Genomic DNA, 20,267 nt, shown 5'->3' with positions numbered 1-20,267 from the left:
TGTTATCTAATCTGCTTTTGAAATGTCCATTAATGGTTCCTCAACAATATCCCTTGATAGGAGGCTCCATTACCCATTTACTCTTACTGGTAGGAAGTATTTCCCTCTTATATCTGATGTCAGTTCACCCTTCTTTATTTTAAGGCTATTATTTTTTGTAATAAGTCTTATTTCAATCGCTACTAAGTCACTCCCTGTCATTTATCTTATCTTCTCTTGAGTATTTGTGTAGTGTTCTTTTAGGCCTCTGCCTTCGTTCCTTTGAGCTGCAGAAGTTAACATTCCTTTAACATTCCCTCATAAGTCATATCTTCCAACATGTTTATCAGTCCGGCTGATCTTTATATTCTTTCTAATATATTCAACAGATAAAACTGTGGGTGAATCCCTCAGTGGCAGACAAAAATAAACACAAAGTCCAATGGTTTATTTGACATGATAGTAGAAGCTTTCTGAGAATGATATTAAAGACACCATAAAGTGTTCAGATTCCAGGCTGGCGGATAAGAGAGAGAGAGACAGATTAAAGTGAAAGTCTCTAGTTAAGTATAGATTCATCAGAAATAAAATCAACACTTTAGGTGGCCTTAATTTGATGTCCAAAATCATGAGCACAACTAATTTATTTCAATTTAACTGTAGAAATTGACACGCAAATCCATATGTTTTGCTGGCAGCAAGGTAATAGCATAAATTACATCGTTTATCTGACAAATATCTCTGTGGATCATCGACAGAGGAAATAAATCCAGTGTTGTGTCTACGGCGAAAATACAGTCCAAGCAAAGCAAATAAATAGCAAGCACAAACCCCAAATGGAACCTTCCTGAGGCATTCAACGGTCCTCCTGGAAGAATAAAAATGGCCCATGATCCATCATATATGAGGCCACCAATCATATCTGGTTGTTAGTAAGTTTAGCCCGTTTCAAGCTGTACCAGACAGAAGTAAATACTCTGGTGACAGAAAGGACCATCATGGCTGACATCATTGAACGCCGTGCTGAGATGGAGTAAAATGAGCATGGGAGGGAAACCAGAATTTGCATTTATGAAAAAGAATCATTTAGAACCTTGACAAGCATAGTCCTACTATTGTGCTAGGAACGCAACCTGGGCTGAGTTTTCTCATAGAAAAAAAGACAATTTTGATAAATGCTCGTTCAGCTCCCTGCAGCCGACTCCTGTTCCAAAATTGTAGCCAAAAAAAGGGGTAAGTTGGAAAGAAGCCTACAATTTCCAAGGACTTCAGGCTCCTGGGAATGCTCCCCAAGGTGAGGAAACACAACTGCTGTTTTAAGGGCAGGAAAAACACAGCCAACAGTCAGAGAGTTGTTTATAATAGAAACTATTGATGCCCTAATATCACTGACAAGGCACGAAAAAGGTACATTGGAATGGGGTCAAGAGGACAAGTAGTGGCCTCAAATTTGTAATAACATAAATAATTGCTGCTCAGGACAGTGGTATGTAAACATCAGTGGCTATTAAGATGATTAACCTTGTCAGTGTGTTAAAAATATAATATTTTAATAAAATAAGAATACATATTTCTGATCGCTTTAGTTTTTAAAATCCATGCCCAGCACTGTAGCATAAGGCTCTAATGTCTGCAAAATTTTTATCTCTGCAGGAATCAAGTACTGTCGAGCTGGCAAGCAATTGCAGAACATGGCAATAACCTCTGGCTCCACATATTTGCTAAACCTAAAACAATAAGGTCAGATTCTCGTCTGGTATCAATTGTGACCTAGCTCCACTGACTTCAGCTTTTGCACCCCAATTTACACCAGCTGATGATATGGCCTGTTTGGTTTCGGTTTAGATTGAGAGAGAAGCGTAAGGTCAATTCACTGCTGGTGCATGAGCTCAGCTCCACTGATTTCAGTGAAATTTCACGCATTGACATCAGTGGAGAATTTGACCTGAAATGTCTGCCTGATTGTCAGACATATCCATGTTTCAATGAAACAGAATTTCCTGTTGAGCCCTGGACAGAAGTGACCCTTATTCCTCTTAATGGTCATTTGTAACATGGCAGAGTCATCTTTCTGTGGATTGTTTCATGTTCTTCTGACACACACACACACACACGCACTCACACACACACACACACACACAACTCTTCTTTTCAACCATCCCTTTTTTAGACAATTGCTTAAGATAATAATTCTCATTATTTGCCCACGGCTGGTCACGGATGTGATTGCATCAAAATTTACTTTTTAATCTGAATTTGCCAATAATTCATTGTGCTGTTCACGTCAGCCCTTATCCCCATATTCATTTTTCCAAAGCACTGTTTCCTTCATCTCCAACTTTTTCTGTGAACTGCATTTATTCAGGTAGCAATATGATTCGCTTCAGTTTAATGAGAGTTTTCTTCCACAAAGGACTGCAGACGTTGGGCCATTATTTATTGATTTCTGATTCAAAGAAGTGTGCAGGAGTGGTACAAGTTCGTAGAGAAATTAGAGTACAATTGTGACACGTTGTGTAAGGAACCTGTACAGGGAACTACTTACCCCCATATGCCCCAGCGTGGGCTACCCATATCATGGGTTGTAACCAAGAATTGCTATACCCCACCCCACGCAGATCCTTGACTCCATTCCTCCATGTACTGCCCAGCACCTGAGACAGCATGGAGGGTGAAGTACTTTGCAACACATATAGGGTTGCCACAGATTACGTTCTTCACCCCAGAGCAGCGCAGGAACCAGAAGCCAGAATGTGACTCATACCCTCGTTCCTGATCTGCTTCTGGAGAGTCCAATCACATGCTTCCCCTTATTCAAGGCTTGTGACAAAGCCAAAAGCTAGCCCTTATTGAATCCTGATGGAGGCAGAATGAAAGGTTGAGTGGATTAATCCTGAGCGTTGAAGGGATGAGCATTTCTGCTGGAGATTGGCGTCAGCCCAAGAAACTTGCAAAAGCATATATCGCCCCAATGTTTCTTGAAAACAGCCCAGCTTCAATCAACCCTCTCCCTAGACATGAGTTTGGGGTTTGTAATGAAGTCTGAAGTCAGGCCGGTTTGCATGCATTCATTGCAAACATGCCACATAGCTCTACCAATAACTAGGGACAAAGATAGCAGGATCCCAGTCTGTAGGGGCTGGGAGAACCTTAATGTATGTAGCTCTTTTTCCCTCTGGGAGAGGGATAGGAAACAAATGTTTTTCATTAAGCCAGCATAATTGTGTGTGTGTGTGTGTGTGTGTGTGTGTGTGACACATACACGCAAAGAGGCGGGGGGAGGGAATGATTGTAATAATGTGTTCCTGTGGAGGGAGTTAGGGTGAATATCTTAGCCCCGTGTTCAGTCTGTTGGAATCATAATTCATTAAATAATATACCCAAGTAAAAATCAGCAGTGTTTTCTCAAGTATCTGCATTTCCATTTATTTACTCTGGGAGAGTTTACTGCAAGGTGTGTGTGTGTGTGTTTTCTCTGCACAACACTAATGCTTTTTATATGTGCTTTAATCTCAGCCCCAGGTCTGTCAATATTTGAGCTTATCTTAAAATGAAGAACTCCAAAAGAGGGTCAAAAGAAAGTAAACTCTCCCTCCGGAAGGCAAATAACAATCGTTTCATTTCATACCCCAATCAAAAAGCACTCTTTGGACATGTTCTTGATAGAAATGTGAAGAAACACTTGGTTCTCATGACACAACTGTGTTGGGGTTTTGTGGGTTTGTTTTTCTTCCCCATAATGTTGAATATTGATGTGGGGCAAAGGCAACCTTTCGACTTCTCTGTGATCCCACCAGGAACAGCAAGGAAAGGGGCATGGTATCAGCTGTGTTGTAGATTCAAGGGATGAAATCTTGGGCTCATTGAAATCCATGGGTGTCTTGCCATTGCATCCAGGGAGGCCAGGATTTGACCCCAGATTTTCAGACCATTATGACCATCTAGTCTGTCCTCCTCCATAACACAGCCAGAGAATTTCACTCAGTGTCCATTGCCTCTCATGGTTTTTTCTTCATACCTTCCTGCCTCCCCTTCCCTTTAATAGTTCCAGACCTATTACAAGTTGAAAAGTGAAAGGATCCAAGAATAAAAGAAATGTATCACCTCGTTCTGAAATGTATCACTTGGGTATCACCACATATTTGCAGTACTTATTTGTATATGAGAATTACCTACCCCTACACTGAAATGCATCTACCTCTTTAAGCAATATCACAGACAAAGTACAAGAACCATATAAGAATTCCTTATAGAATTAAAACCACACAGGGATGATTTAGGTAGATAAAATGTTATCCAAACCAGAATTCATCCAGGACATGGATACTAACCCTCTGTCAGATTATGATATATTAGATCATATTGAAGAGTACCTTATTCACAAGTAATCCCATTGATTTCAAAGAGACTATTCATGGTGTATGATAATAGTCAATGTAAATAAGGATATCACAGTTTGGCTCAATTTTATTAGTCCTTAAAGGGCCACCGGATATTTAATCTTCAGGCCCTCAATTTTATAGTTTATCCATAATCTGCTAAATTCCAATATCATTTCACAGAACAACTGACAGTATAATAGGAATGGAAAATCTGAGAACTAGCAAAGACAAGACACGTGAAAGGTGCATATATCTTTGCTCATCAAAATGACATATATAAAGAACAACACACCTAGTCTCTGAATTTGCCTATATAATGGGCTCTATCAATATGTATACTGTATTTTAGAAGTGATTTCTTGAGCAGTATGATTTGTTCTCATTAATGCAAATTTTCACTCTTCTGTTTAATAAAGGGACAAGAGTTCGTCTTTCTAGGTGTTGCTGCCAGGTGCAGATGTTAAGAGAATTCCAGAAGGTTGATAGGTAGGTAGGTAGGGGTGTGTGGGTGAGTGAGAGAGAGAGAGAGGACACAGTATTCCTATGTTAAGATAATTTTTCATAAATACATCATTGATATCAGTGTACTGTACTTTTAATAATTTGAGTTCTTGCAATGAAAGCGTTCTTTGAATCAACAGTGTCTAGTAGTCTGTGACTGCATTTTAAAGTATGTTTCAGGTTTCCAGAATGTGTACAGACTCCTTATGGGGCAAATTTTCAAAGCCTCTGCAAATAAATCCCCTGTAACTTCTGAATGGGATTTATTCTGTCTGTACTTCCCATGCACTGATTTGTAAACATGCTCCTTAGCTGGCTACCACAACAGCAATAAAAGTGTTCCTACCCCTCATCCTTTGTCCACTAGGGGGCAGTGCCCCCTCACAATTGGAAGGCAGAGCCTGTACAATGCACCAATTGGATTGGAAGGGCAGTTCATACTGGCACCATGATGTACCTTCCTGGATAGAAGCATTTCCAGAAGCAGTGCCTCCTAGGAGACCTTTGATGGGATTTCCAAAAATGGTGGGTTTGCACAGAGAGAATAGTTATGGGGACAGAAGAGGAAATGGTGGAAATAGACTGTCGAAAATCAGGTTAAACAGTGGAGGCTCTTTTGCTGAGGGTACGCGCTTGCAAGCTGGTGATTACCACCTTGTGTTCAAATCTATGGTGATTATACCAGGTACCATGGAGAATCGGGTCCTAAATCCTTACAACATCAATAGAGAGACCTCAGGTTTGTACGCTGATAGAACTCAGTGGTGTTGTGTGAAAACCCAAGAACAAAGGCTACTAAAACTGTGGTGCTTACATCATTAGCAGTCTGCAGAGAGTTAGCTGGTCCCAGGGTGCTGGCATGTTTACCTAATGTTGCTTTCCCATGTAAGTGAATTGCCGTGGCCACCACAGAGATGTCACAAATAGGATGTGATTACGAACAGGAGGGACAGGTGGCCCATGTGACAATGAATGGGAGGGTGAGGGCCAATGAGACAATCTCTCGGAGTCAGATTGTGCCACTGTTATTTGCACTACATAGTACCTTACTCGATGGAAATCTTTAAGGACAAAGTTAACAAATTTATTAGAGCATAAGCTTTCGTGGGCTACTGCCCACTTCTTCGGATGCATATAGAGTGGAATAAATATTGAGGAGATATATATACACACATACAGAGAGCATGAACAGGTGGGAGTTGTCTTACCAACTCTGAGAGGCCAATTAAGTAAGAGAAAAAAAATTTTTTGAAGTGATAATCAAGCTAGCCCAGTACAGACAGTTTGATAAGAAGTGTAAGAATACTTACAAGGGGAGATAGATTCAATGTTTGTAATGGCTCAGCCATTCCCAGTCCTTATTCAGTCCTGAGTTGATTGTATCTAGTTTGCATATCAATTCCAGCTCAGCAGTCTCTCCTTGGAGTCTGTTTTTGAAGTTTTTCTGTTGTAAGATAGCCACCCGCAGGTCTGTCATTGAATGGCCAGACTGGTTAAAGTGTTCTCCCACTGGTTTTTGAGTATTAGGATTCCTGATGTCAGATTTGTGTCCATTAATTCTTTTCCGTAGAGACTGTCCGGTTTGGCCAATGTACATGGCAGAGGGGCATTGCTGGCACATGATGGCATATATCACATTGGTAGATGTGCAGGTGAACAAGCCCCTGATGGTATGGCTGATGTGATTAGGTCCTATGATGATGTCACTTGAATAGATATGTGGACAGAGTTGGCATCGGGCTTTGTTACAAGGATAGGTTCCTGTGTCAGTGTTTTTGTTCAGTGATGTGTGGTTGCTGGTGAGTATTTGCTTTAGGTTGGGGGGTTGTCTGTAAGCGAGGACAGGTCTGTCTCCCAAGATCTGTGAGAGTAAAGGATCATCTTTCAGGATAGGTTGTAGATCTCTGATGATGCGCTGGAGAGGTTTTAGTTGGGGTCTGAAGATGACAGCTAGTGGTGTTCTGTTATTTTCTTTGTTGGGCCTGTCTTGTAGGAGGTCACTTCTGGGTACTCGTCTGGCTCTGTCAATCTGTTTTTTCACTTCAGCAGGTGGGTATTGTAGTTTTAAGAATGCTTGATAGAGATCTTGTAGGTGCTTGTCTCTATCTGAGGGATTGGAGCAAATGTGGTTATATCTTAGAGCTTGGCTGTAGACAATGGATCGTGTGGTGTGTCCTGGATGGAAGCTGGAGGCATGTAGGTAAGTGTAGCGGTCAGTAGGTTTCCGGTATAGGGTGGTATTTATGTGACCATCGCTTATTAGCACAGTAGTGTCCAGGAAATGGACCGCTTGTGTGGATTGATCTAGGCTGAGGTTGATGGTGGGATGGAAATTATTGAAATCATGGTGGAATTCCTCAAGGGCTTCTTTTCCATGGGTCCAGATGATGAAGATGTCATCAATGTAGCGCAAGTCTCTATGCAAAAGAATTAATGGACACAAATCTGACATCAGGAATCATAATACCCAAAAACCAGTGGGAGAACACTTTAACCTGTCTGGCCATCCAATGACAGACCTGCGGGTGGCTATCTTACAACAGAAAATCTTCAAAAACAGACTCCAAGGAGAGACTGCTGAGCTGGAATTGATATGCAAACTAGATACAATCAACTCAGGATTGAATAAGGACTGGGAATGGCTGAGCCATTACAAACATTGAATCTATCTCCCCTTGTAAGTATTCGTACACTTCTTATCAAACTGTCTGTACTGGGCTAGCTTGATTATCACTTCAAAAAAATTTTTTCTCTTACTTAATTGGCCTCTCAGAGTTGGTAAGACAACTCCCACCTGTTCATGCTCTCTGTATGTGTGTATATATATATCCTCAATATTTATTCCACTCTATATGCATCCGAAGAAGTGGGCAGTAGCCCACGAAAGCTTATGCTCTAATAAATTTGTTAGTCTCTAAGGTGCCACAAGTACTCCTGTTCTTTTTGTGGATACAGACTAACACGGCTGCTACTCTGAAAGGACAAAGTTGCGTCACGCTTTATGTGCGCTATAAAAGTGTAGGACAGAGGTTCGCCAGCAGTGATCTGTGCTTCCTCATTGCTCCACAGTGTGCATTCTGGTGGTCTGCAGGGCAACGTATTTGGAGACCCAAGCAGTTGGGGTCTATGGGTCTGAGGGTCTCTGGGAATGTTCTTTCCTTACTACAGTGCCTGCAGATTGAAAATGTTGCCGGACTCCCTTCTGTAAAATGCGGTCTTTTATTATCTAGAATCATAGAATCATAGAATATCAGGGTTGGAAGGGACCTCAGGAGGTCATCTAGTCCAACCCCCTGCTCAAAGCAGGACCTAATCCCAACTAAATCATCCCAGCCAGGGCTTTGTCAATTTAGCGTGATTCAACTAGTTAATGAGGAAGGAAAAGGTTAAGTCCAGTGCTTGGCCACTGAGACCTGTCTGGCAAAATATAACAACTAACCCTTACAGAAGAAGTGTATAAGAAGTAAAGAGTGAATCACTGGAAATAGGAACTCTGTCAGAATAAGGAAATTAAGTTCATTAAAGGTGTGGTAGCTTAATTTTCTATGCCAGAATGTAATGATTAGGGTTGGGCAGAAAAAAAAAAAAAAGAGCTCAGTTTAATGCAAACCCACCCAAACTTGGCAAGATGGAGCACCCCCAGCCAAACCCAAATCCTGGCTTCTTATTTAGATTACATGTGCTCTAAATAGTCCAAATTAGCTTTGGACTGTGTGCCCTCCTTGTCCCCTTGATCAACATCATGTTGTGTCAACAGCATGAGAGCAGACAGGCCCTGTGGGCTGGCGGCACGCTGCTGCTTGCTTTCATGTGGGATGGCTCCTCAAACACCCCCAGTTGGGGAAATAACCTCAAGGCTCCCACAAACAAGTGAGAGGAAGGTGTGTCATGGAGACTTGGCATTTGGTCTCCCGGGGGGAAGGAGGCTGTTTCTCAAGTCTTCCCTAGCTCTTTTTCTTGCCAGCTGGTCATGGTCAGAGGAGTTAATGTAGTAGAAAGCCATAGGTACTTGGGCTGTTAGATTGGAATACCCATTATTCAAGGGTAACTGGTTTAACAAGTAAGACCCTTCCAGGTCATTGTGTCAGAAGCATGGGTGAAAAAAGCTTGTGACCACTTTAAAAATGATATTTCTGGGAACCTTACTTTGTATAAAGGTCCCTACCATTCTCTAGAGAGCACAGTAGCATCGATGTTTTGCTAGCAATAAGTGACACAGCAGGCAGGCAGAGCTGTAGAATAAAGATCTTTATTGAGCGTGCATAGTGGCCTGTGTTACATGCCAAAAGGACTTTGTGTTTGCAGAATCACACACTGCTCCAACATGTGTTCCTGAGCCCTCGGGCAGGTCTACACTACTGCCTAAGTTGATATAACGTACGTCACTCAGGGATGTGAAAAAACACCCTCCCCCCCCCACGCGATGCAAGTTTCACGCAGTCCGCACCGGTGCTATGTCGGCAGGAGACACTCTCCCATTGACATAGCTTCTGTATGCTTCTCACCAAGGTTAAGTAATTAAGCTGACAGGAGAGCACTCGCCCATTGGCATAGCGTGTCTTCACCAACGTGCCAATGTAGCCCTGGAGTGTTGACTTGCCCCTCGTGTCACACGGAATTAGGACTTCCTGAAACCTTGATTCTTTTTTCTCCACTTCCTCTCATCATGCTACAGTCCAGAGACCGAGGAAGGATTCCTCCAATGAGAGCCTGTGATCTTCTGAAAAAAAAAAAAAAAAACCGCCAGTTCATGTCCCTCTCAGGCCCTTCTTAAATGTTTGTCAGCATATTCAAATTATGAGCCATGTTGATTTGGGGGGTGTTGTTTAAACTCATTTTGCTTCCTTCCCCAAAATCCTTCTATGGACAAATAACGTCAGTCAACAGGAATCATGCCATCCCTACCACTTGGGTATCAATAAAGCATCCCTACTCCAATATTGCCTTGTTCCTATTGGCTCTTTGCTTCAGGGTGATTTCTTTGATTCATTGTAATCGGTGTTTTTCACCATTAAAAACTACCTTCACACTATCACGTTGCCCTTCCTACCACTCTGATTTTGGGTTAGACCATCAGGCGTGCCAAGGTGCACAGCTATAAAATCTCATAAGGAACCAACAAACAAAAACGCTGGAGAGAGATTTCCGTGATAAAATTCTGTAAGGTCAACTTATATGGTCACATTGCCCAAATCCATTCTCATTACCTGGCTTGCCATACAAGTGAAATATGACTTTAAAAGAAATAGAAGAAAGAATCCCCCTCTTCCCCCCGAAGTAGATTCCCATATTCTAGATTCCACTCCTCCCTGGACTGTTGAGAGTCATCTGGCTACATTATACACTTCATGGACCTAATTCCTATCTGGGTTACATCGGTGTCAATTACACTGATGCAAATACAAAGTAACTCTATTGGTTTCTGTAGAGTTACACAAATTAAGATAAGAATGTGGTTCATGTTCTTTAATTCTTTAATGCTATACCCAACATTTCTCATGGCCTTCCTAGAACTATATAAAAGGACAAAAATGTCTTGTCTCAGCGTACACTAGGTCTTATGTAAAATCTGGAATGGATTCTCTGAGGGAAGTCTCAGCTGTAGATCTTCCAAAGTCCCAGAGGGGAGCCAGGATGAGATGGCTCCAAGATATCAGAGTTGCCACAAGGGCTTATACTGCATGTATGCAGGATTCTCTAACTGCATTACAACTTTAGCAATTGGCAGTGTGTATCCCCCTTGGCAGTGTGTATCCCCTTTATGTCTCTCATCTCTGAAATAAAGCTTTAATCAAGCACTTTCTGGGCTTTGTGAAAAGGCTATCAACAAGATTCTTCATTTTGGGGTCAGATCCTCAAATGGTATAAATTGCCATTGTCCAGGGACTCTCACTGGCACCAAATTTCATATTTCTTTCCATCCATTACATGTTTACCTTTTATTGTGTATCCTTCGTTATTTCACACTATTATATTAAAGAGGGGGATTGCCGCCTCTCTAATTCAATTGCCAGGAGAGAGCCATAGAGGGAATGTGAACTGTATGTTGCTGGGGCTACGCAGATGTGATCCTAAACCTAGGTTTTGACTACCTTAAGGGTGCAGATTGCCTGAAATTCATAGTTTGTTTATTCTTAGTGGAGGGCCTGTGTTTTGTGCATGGAGATGAGTTTCATAGTTTTCAACTCTGCTTCCTTTCCCCACTACCCAAAAGGAATTCTATACTACAATCTGCTAAGCAACAGATGATCCTACAACCATCACCATGGTACCTCTAACTTGCAGCTGATACATTTTACACAGGGGTAGGAAGGGCATTCCTCAGCATGAAGGAAACACTGAAATTGGTGACTTTTTAATACTGTGTTGAGAAAGTTCGCCAGGGCCTCATCACTTGTGTATTTTTGACACCGGTCATTTTTTCTGTGCATTTTCTGTTTAATGCTGCCTTCTGAAAAGCCATTAGAGTGAACATTAAAAGAAAGACAGAAAGTCAAAAACAACAAGGAGGGTTTCTAAAAAAAAAAGAGTTAAAAACTGGCTCCAATTGGACTTCAACACGGAAATGCTGGAGCTTGGGCTATATAGCCTCCAGTGGCAAAAGAAAACAGGCTACCATTATTAGAAATTTCTACAGCTAAAGATGTAACATCATAGCTAAATTCAGTCAGAGACAGGTTGAGCAACAAAAACCAGGAGCCAAGTCAGTCTAGTCTGGTCTGAAACTTGATTCAGGCACCAGATTATGAATAGATTTAACTAGTTCGCCAAATGAAAATGTAGATTTTGGCAGCGTTTGGACTTTTTATTTTTTTATTTTTTTGGTGTGCTATATGTGGAGTCCTGTTGCACGCTGCGGGGTTATGAGAAAGGGCCTTTTTATATTATATAACTACTTCTCTCTCTCTCACACACACACGCACACACACACATTAACCCCATAAATGCTAAAAACCTGAAGCACAAGACCCTTCACTGATGTTCCTTAAAGGGAAAGATTAATGCTCACCAGTGGCAATCACAAGGCAAAAGCACAGTCTGCATGTTTTATAACAAATCTGTGCAAAGCCAATCCGGAGTCTCTGTTTGCTTGGGGCAGGACTATGGCATGCAGTTGAGATCCTGGAGCAGAAGTTTAGAGTAAAGCGGCACTTTGCAGGAAAAGGGATGGAAAACAAATTTTTAAATGCCTTGAGATTTCTCAAATTCCCACTCTGTTCCCAACAAGCCTGGTTGTCTGCCCATCGGCACGACTAAAATTGATTTCTCTTCATTATTTTGTCATTGCCTCTGACCACTGCTGCGGCTGTCATTGTAACTAAAAACAAAACGAACACACATGCACGGAAAGGGAAGAAGCCCTAAGTCATATATGTTCTTTTCATTTTTATTGCAACAGTCTCGTGAAATAGAATATATCCTACTAGCTTTATTTTTCAGAGTGCATTTTAGGGTAGTGAAAGGTGCCAGACTGACAGTCCCAGAGACTAAAGTCCTCTGTGTAGCCACAGAATATGTACAGTATGGATAGCAACAATACACACTCTCTTGACTGGGAGGGGCCTTTCCCAGAGATGGGGAGGTAGTTCACTCTACGTAGCCCATTCAGTAGACCTCTCTACTGAGTCTTCCAAGTTTGCCAGTTAGTGCCAACAGAAATGTGGATCCTTGTATATTAGGACCAGGACTGAAACTATCAGCTCCTTTCAAACAGGCCTCTGAGAAGCCTTCCAAATTTAATGAGCCAAATCTTCTGCTGTTGTAAATCAGCATCACTCATTTGACTTCAGTGGACCGATGCTGTTTACACCAGTTGGGCCTCTGGCCCAATAATGACTGCCTGACACTATTGACTTAAACCAAATTTGTACTAGCACTTCAGAAGGGAAGTTAGTCTATCCCATTGCTATGCTAAAGCCTTAACTGTTAGAACCAGAATCAAACAGTATTAGTCCCCAGGTTTAAAGGGACACACATAGTTTTAAAACTTAACATTTAGGCTTTGTTAAAAAGAGTGTAAACCCATGGGGCAGTGGCCATGCCTTCCTTTATGTTTGTACAGCACCTAACACATTGCGAGTGCTACTGGAAACTAGTAATATAATAACATTAAAAGGGTTTTACAAAGCTTATCATTAGAAACTGTCCTTTTTTAATGTCTGTGAAAATAATATTTTTGGTTTTTTTTTAATATAAAGCATTCCTCTGGAACATTCTAAAATGACAGACAGTACAAATGAGCTAGTGCAGGAGAACCTGTGAAGGCAAATGATTATATAAAAGTGAAGCAAGCCAGGGCGGGTGAGTGTAAAAAAAGTAAACAAACAGCAAACCCTTGGTGAAAAGCAAAGACGGTTTTCTAATTTCTTTCCATTTTAATTATTTGAGGTCTCATGGGCCAGACCCTGCAATCTTTATTCACATGAGTATGCCTTATTCGTGAATATACATACTGGAAATCAATATAAAAATGTGTAAGATTTTAATGGTGAGGATTTTCTCTAAGGTAAAAATAAAAGCATTTCCTTAACTGAGAAATGCAGTCAACTGGCATTTACTTGTATTTCTTTTACTTCATTGACCATATGTGAAAGATCTAAATAGAAAGCTACAGGAAAATGAAACACACTAAGTTTATAACTTGTGTATGACTGGATGGCATTGCATAGAACCATCTAAAGCACTCATGAAACAGAGAGGTGGATGTTTCACACAAAAAGGTTAAAAAGTACCCACAATGCTGCAGACCACATATGTACAGTAAGAAAAACAAACACGAGCTCTCTGGAGGTATATTTTGATGACAGATGCCAGTTCTCTGTGGTCAGATTTCGCTCTGATTCCGTTCAGGTATGTGATCTAGGAAGTAGTAAAAAAGGTAGATGTTTAAAAAAGAAAATACAATAAAGGGGGGAAAATGCGTCAAAAGAGCAACAGAACACATGCCTGCTTTCTTTCTTCTTGGCTGTAAGCTTTTTAGGGGTATTTCATTAATAAAGAAAACACATTGGTCTGATTCATGTGCACTATATGACACAACTGAAATTTCAGAACAAATATGCTGGTTTCTCCCAAGCTCCCACTAACACAAGAGACACAAAAGGATGCAAAGATAAAATTTCTGGACACCATCAATGATTTCTTCATGGACCAGACCATCCTGAAACCCACAAGGGGTGAGGCAATTCTTGATTTAGTCCTGACTGGCAAACAGGATCTGATCCAAAAAGTCAATATAGTTGAACCACTTGCTAATAGTGACCATAATGTAATTAAATTTAACATCCTTGCGGGGGGGGGAGGGGAGGGGAATAAAAAACAACAACTTCATCACAGTAGCATTTACCTTCATAAAAGGGAACTAAACAAAAAATGAGGAGGCTGGTTAAATAGGAATTAAAAGGAACAGTCACAAGAATGAAATACCAGCAAGCTTCCTGGAAACTTTTTAAAAACACCATAATAGAAGCTCAAACTATATGTATACCTGACATTAAAAAAAAAAATACCAGAATGGCTAAACAACAGAGTGAAAGAGGTGGTTAGACACAAAGACATCCTTTAAAAATTGGAAGTAAAATCCTGCTGAAGAGAAGGGAAAGGAAACTGTCACAAGCTATGTGTAAAAGTATATTTAGGCAGGCCAAAAAAGAATTTGAAGAGCAACTAGCAAAAGGCACAAAAACTAACAGCAAACATTTTTTGAAATACATTAGAAGCAGGAAGCCTGCCAAGCAATCAGTGGAGCCACTGGACAATCGAGGTGCTAAAGAAACATTCAAGAGAGACACAGCTGTTGTGGAGAAGCTAAAAGAATTCTTTGCCTATGTCTTCACTGCTGAGGATGTGAGGGAGATTCCCACACATAAGCCATTCTTTTTAGGTGATGAATCTGAGGACCTATCCTGATTGAGGTGTCAGTAGAGGAGGTTTTGGAACAAATTGATCAATTAAATAGTAATAAGTCACCAGGACCAGATGATATTCACCCAAGAGTTCCAAAAGAACTCAAATATGGCGTTGCAGAATTATTAACTGTGGTGTGTAACCTATTGCTTAAATCAGCCTCTGCACCAGGTAACTAGCAGATGGATAATGTGATGCTGATTTTTAAGAAAGGCTTCAGAGGTGATCTTGGCAATTACAGGCTGGTAAGCGTAATTTAAATACATGGCAAATTGATTGAAACTATAGCAAAAGAACAGAGTTATCAGACACACAGAGGAACAAGATATGTTGGACAAGAGTCCAGATGACTTTCGTAAAGGGAAATCGTGCCTCACCAATCAATTAGAATTCTTTGAGGGTACCAAAAATATGTGGACAAAGGTGGACCCAGTGGATATAGTGTACTTGGAACTTTCAGAAAGCCTTTGACAAGGTCCTTCACCAAAGGCTCTTGAGCAAAGTGAGCAGTCATGGGAATAGAAAGAAGGTCCTCTCATGGATCCATAACAGGTTAAAAGATAGGAAACAAAGGCTGGGACTAAATGGTCAGTTTTCACAGGGGAGAGAGGAAAATAGTGGGGTCATACATGGATCTGTACTGGGACCAGTGCAGTTCAGCATATTCATAAGTAATCTGGAAAAAGGGGTAAAGCGTGAGGTAGCACAGTTTGCAGATGATACAATATTACTGAAGAAGCCAGTTAAGTCCAAAGCAGACGACAATGATTTACACTGTGGCAAAAAATTCAGTGTTGATAAATGCACAGCACACTGGAAAACGTCATCCCAACTACCCATACAAAATGATGGGGTCTAAATTAGCTGTTACTACTGAAGAAAGAGGTCTTGGAATCATTGTGATAGTTCTCTGAAAACATCCACTTAATATGTAATGGCAGTAAAAAACAAACAAAAAAACCTAAGAATGTTAGGAACCATACATAATAAGACAGAAAATATCATAATGTCTCCATATACATCCATGGTGCATCTCCAAAAATATATATTTCAATTGGAAAAAGTACAGAGAAGGGCAACAACACTGATTAGGGGTAAGGAATAGCTTCCCTATGATGAGAGATTAAAAAGACTGTGATTTATCAGCGTGGAAAAGAGATGACTCAGAGGGGATATGTTAGAGATCTATAAAAATCATGAATGGTGTGGAGAAATGTGAAGAGGTAAATAACATTTCCTTATTCACTAACACATGATCCAGGAGTCACCCAATGAAATCAATAGACAGCAGGTGTAAAACAAACAAGGAAGTAATTCTTCATACAACACACAGTCAACCTGTAGAACTCGTTGCCGGGGGATGTTGTGAAAGCCAGAAGGTTCAAGAAAGAATTAGATACATTTCTGGAGGATAGGTCCTTTAATGGCTATTAGTCAAGATGGTCAGGGAAGCAACCCCATGCTTTAGATGTCCCGAAACCTCTGACTGCTAGAGGCTGGGACTGGACGACATGGAATGGATCACTCGATAAATTACTATTTCTGTTCACTCCCTCTGAAGCATCTGGCACAGGCCACTTTCAGAAGACTGGATACTGGGGCTAGGTGGACCACTGCTCTGACCCGGTATGGCCATTTTTATGTCCTTATCTATTCAGCCATTGAACATGTCCTGGAAATTAGGACATTTTTTTCTAATTAGAAGCATAGATTTTGTTTTCTTCATTGATTAAGTCATCCCATATATAATGCATTAAAATATCACCATTGTAACAATTCAATTCAAATATTTTGCTCTTTTATACTGTTCCATAAGCACCATAAAAGCATTCATTAATTAGATCCCACAACAATGCTATGAAGTCTGTAGGCGTTTTTAAACTAATGCATAGAGAAGTTAAGTGACTTACTAGGTTACAGAGGAAGTCAGTGAGAGAGCCAAGAATAGAACCAGGGAGTACACACACTCAGTCTATTTTTCTAACTACTTAAAACATTCTGTCCTGTGATAGACAGATTTTTATTTCACTTGCATTGATGTAAAACCAAATTAGCTGCAGCAAAGTCAAGGGAGTGTGTCTGGATTAACACTACTGAAACTCTCTCAGGTGCTTACATAGCTCCCATCATCACAGGACAAGAGCACATCTCAATCTTTAAAATATTTATCCTCATAACATTCCATGAGGTAAAGAAGTGCTATTATCTCCATTTTATGAGTGGGGCACTGAGGCACAGAGGGATTAAGTGACATGCCAAAGGTCACACAAGAAGTCTGTGGCAGAGTATGGAACTGCATTTGCAGCTCCTAGTCCTAGACTAGTTCCCTGATCACTGGACCATGTTCCTTTCTGATAAAAGACAGGAGTCTGGCTCCATACTGTCTTTATTGCCAGAATCAATCTCTGGCATTAACTTACATAGTGCTATTGCTCTATCAGCGGTTCTCAAACTGTGGGTCAGGACCCCAAAGTGGGTTGCAAACCCATTTTAATGGGGTCACCAGGACTGCTGTTAGACTTGCTGGGGCTCAAGGCTGAAGCCGAAGTCTGAGCCCCACCGCCCAGAGCTGAAGCTTTCAAGCTTTGGCGCTTCCTCTCCCCAGGGTGGCAGGGATTGAGCTTTGGTCCCTCTACCCAGGGTGGTGGGGTTCAGGCTTCGGTCCCCCTTCCCGGGGTCGTGTAGTAATTTTTGTTGTCAGAAGGGGGTCATGGTGCAATGATGTTTGAGAAACCCTGCCTAGATGTCTGTCTGTCTGCCTGCCTGCCTGTTTTCTATAGTGCCTGTTGTCACAATGCTGCCCTCAAGGGATTGTAATTGGATCCACAGGAGTGGACTTTTATGCTTGTCTCGAGTTCATTGAGGGCAATAGGCCTGCGTGGGAGCACGAGAATCTGCCCACTAGATTCCAATGCTAAGATCAGAGCCTATGTAGAACCGTGTGTTTTGACACACTTTGTCTTTTACTGCTATTTTTATATGGCATCACGACTTTTTTTTTTTCCCTAAACAATGTGGCTAGAAAGCCCCTTGCTCCATCCCAGCATCTGCAGAAGAGACATAGTGATGTCCAGACAGTACAGACAGCTCTCATGTCAGCCCATTTCACACTGGGTTGAGGCATCACAGAGGAGAATCCACATGCTGTTTTTGATATTCATTAATCATCCTGCTAATTTGTTTTTACACAGGAGCGCTGACAGCAAACGAATGTTATTACAGCAAGAGCACACTGCATAATCCAGACTATTATGGCATTAGCATTGATGAAAACGGCTGCTCTGTTCGTTTATCCTCAATTCTGTATCCAACTATAATTGTAAATATATCTATTTTTATTCACATCTGCTGAAAGAAATAGACCTACCATATGTGGCTGGAGGCATAAAAGGATTGCTGCTTTCTTTCTTTCTTTTTCTTTTGCTTCTTATCTCAGGAACATGAGTTGAAGATTAGCCCAGGATTTACTAACTGTTTGGAAACTTTTATGAACTAATATTTAAGTGACTTTACTCAGGCTGATACGTATATATCTCCAGTACCTAGGTTGATTTTCCTGTAAATATCATATATGTATACAATATATGCATGCTGCATGCAAGAAAGGGAGGATTGGTAGTTGGGCTGGGGAACTGGGAGACGCAGGTTCAATTCCTTTCTCTGCTACAAGTCGCTTTATGTCTCTGTGCCTGAGATGAGGATATATGCAAAATGAAGATGATGGCACTTCCCTACCTCACAAGGATGTGGTGAGGCTAAACACATTAAAGATTATGAGGTGCTCAGATATTATGAAGATGGGTGATATATAAGTACCAAAGACTGATGTCTTTCTAGGTCACATGCTTTGTCATCTGATTGCTAATACAATAGAACATGCATACTCTTACCTTTCTCAAGGCAGGTATCCATGTTACAGCACAGATACACTACATATCTAATTTCTTCTCCATAATCCCAGAGGTATTTAGGGTCATCTCTGTGTGTTTCCTGGTAAACAGAAAAGAGGGGAACCTATAATTTGACATAGCTAAGGAACTGCACGAGTTGTGTTGATGTGCCAGGAAATCATGTTAAACTCAGAGTTCGGTCAGCACGTAAGAACGTAAAAATGGCCACAGTGGGTCAGACCAATGGTCCATCTAGCCCAGTATTCTTTCTTCTGACAGTGACTAATGCCAGATATTTCAGAGAGAATGAACAGAACAGGCAATCACTGAGTGATCCATCCCCTTTCATCCACTCCCAGCTTCTGGCCGTCAGAGGCTAGTGACACTCAGAGCATGAGGGTTGCATTCCTGACTATCTGGGTTAATAACCATTGATGAATCTGTCCTCTATGAATTTATCTAGTTCTTTTTTGAACCCTGTTATTGTTTTGGCCTTCACAACATCCCCTGGCAAGGAGTTCCACAGGTTGACTGTGCGTTGTATGAAGAAGTACTTCCTTTTGTTTGTTTTAAACGTGCTGCCTATTAATTTCATTGGGTGACCCCTGGTTCTTGTGTTATGTGAAGAACTAAATAACACTTCCTTATTCACTTTCTCCACATCATTCACCATTGTATAGACCTCTATCATCATGCCTCTTAAACGTCGCTTTTCCGAGATGAAAAGTCTTTTTAATCTCTCCTCATATGGAAGCTGCTCCATACCTATAATCATTTTTGTTGCCCTTCTCTGTACTTTTTCCAATTCTAATATACCTTTTATGAGCGCACTTAAAAGAAGGAATGTGTCCACAAATGACACACTGCAGAGGCACTTAGGGTCATCTGTGAGTGTAGGTATCCTGTCACATATGTGTCGGCAGCCATCATGGCTGACACAGGGGATTGAAGTGGGGACATCCAGAGCTAATAGCATGAGTTTGTGTAGTTTCTGCTAAAGAACCAAGCTCTGCAGCTTGGGTCTGTAACAGACTTTCATCTTCTGTGGATTGGGCACCGAGGGGGACACATAGCACACATTGATCATTGGGTTACGCGTGGCCTCAATACCACATGGTATTAAAGCTTCCAGCCTAAATTATTGCCACAGACATGTTATTGACATAGATGGGCCGTTGGTCCCATCCAACATGACACCTCATATATGCTTCTGTCTGTCATCATGAGGTCCTATTTCCTTAAAATGCACTATACCATAGGGGCTGCAAAGGAGGTTCTGTAGGTATCTGGATGTTTGGCTGAGTTCCTGAGAAATGACTACTTTAATGCTGCTGGGAATTTATTGTTTCTAATGGTGGTAGGGCGCTTAGAGCTTTGGGTAGGTGCCTTTTTAATATTTTAAAACAAAATAAACTAAAATAACAACAAACTTCTGAATAATGTTCCCAGTTATCAGAGTGGTAGCCGTGTTAGTCTGTATCAGCAAAAAGAACGAGGAGTACTTGTGGCACCTTAGAGACTAACAAATTTATTTGGGCATAAGCTTTCGTGGGCTAAAACCCAGTTATGTTTGTCTTGTGGAATTAGCACAAAAGTGCTTACCTGCATT

General features: G+C 41.1%; 1 protein-coding gene across 1 annotated transcript in view; it reads right to left on the bottom strand.

The window, feature by feature from the left end:
* Nucleotides 1-13,405: 13,405 nt before the first annotated feature.
* The window catches only part of LOC128847858 (uncharacterized), a 51,106-nt gene continuing 44,244 nt past the window's right edge, over nt 13,406-20,267 (bottom strand). The window contains exons 5-6 of the mRNA XM_054047583.1: nt 13,595-13,721; nt 13,406-13,470 (exon numbers count right to left, since the gene is read on the bottom strand). Of these exons, the coding sequence (XP_053903558.1) occupies nt 13,406-13,470; nt 13,595-13,721 (192 nt within the window). The remainder of the gene's footprint in view (nt 13,471-13,594; nt 13,722-20,267) is intronic.

This window comes from Malaclemys terrapin, chromosome 13 (genome assembly GCF_027887155.1).
Source record: "Malaclemys terrapin pileata isolate rMalTer1 chromosome 13, rMalTer1.hap1, whole genome shotgun sequence".
Lineage (NCBI taxonomy): Eukaryota > Metazoa > Chordata > Testudines > Emydidae > Malaclemys > Malaclemys terrapin.
The sequence above is the reverse complement of the archived record's forward strand: the minus strand, read 5'-3'. Positions and strand labels throughout refer to the sequence as shown.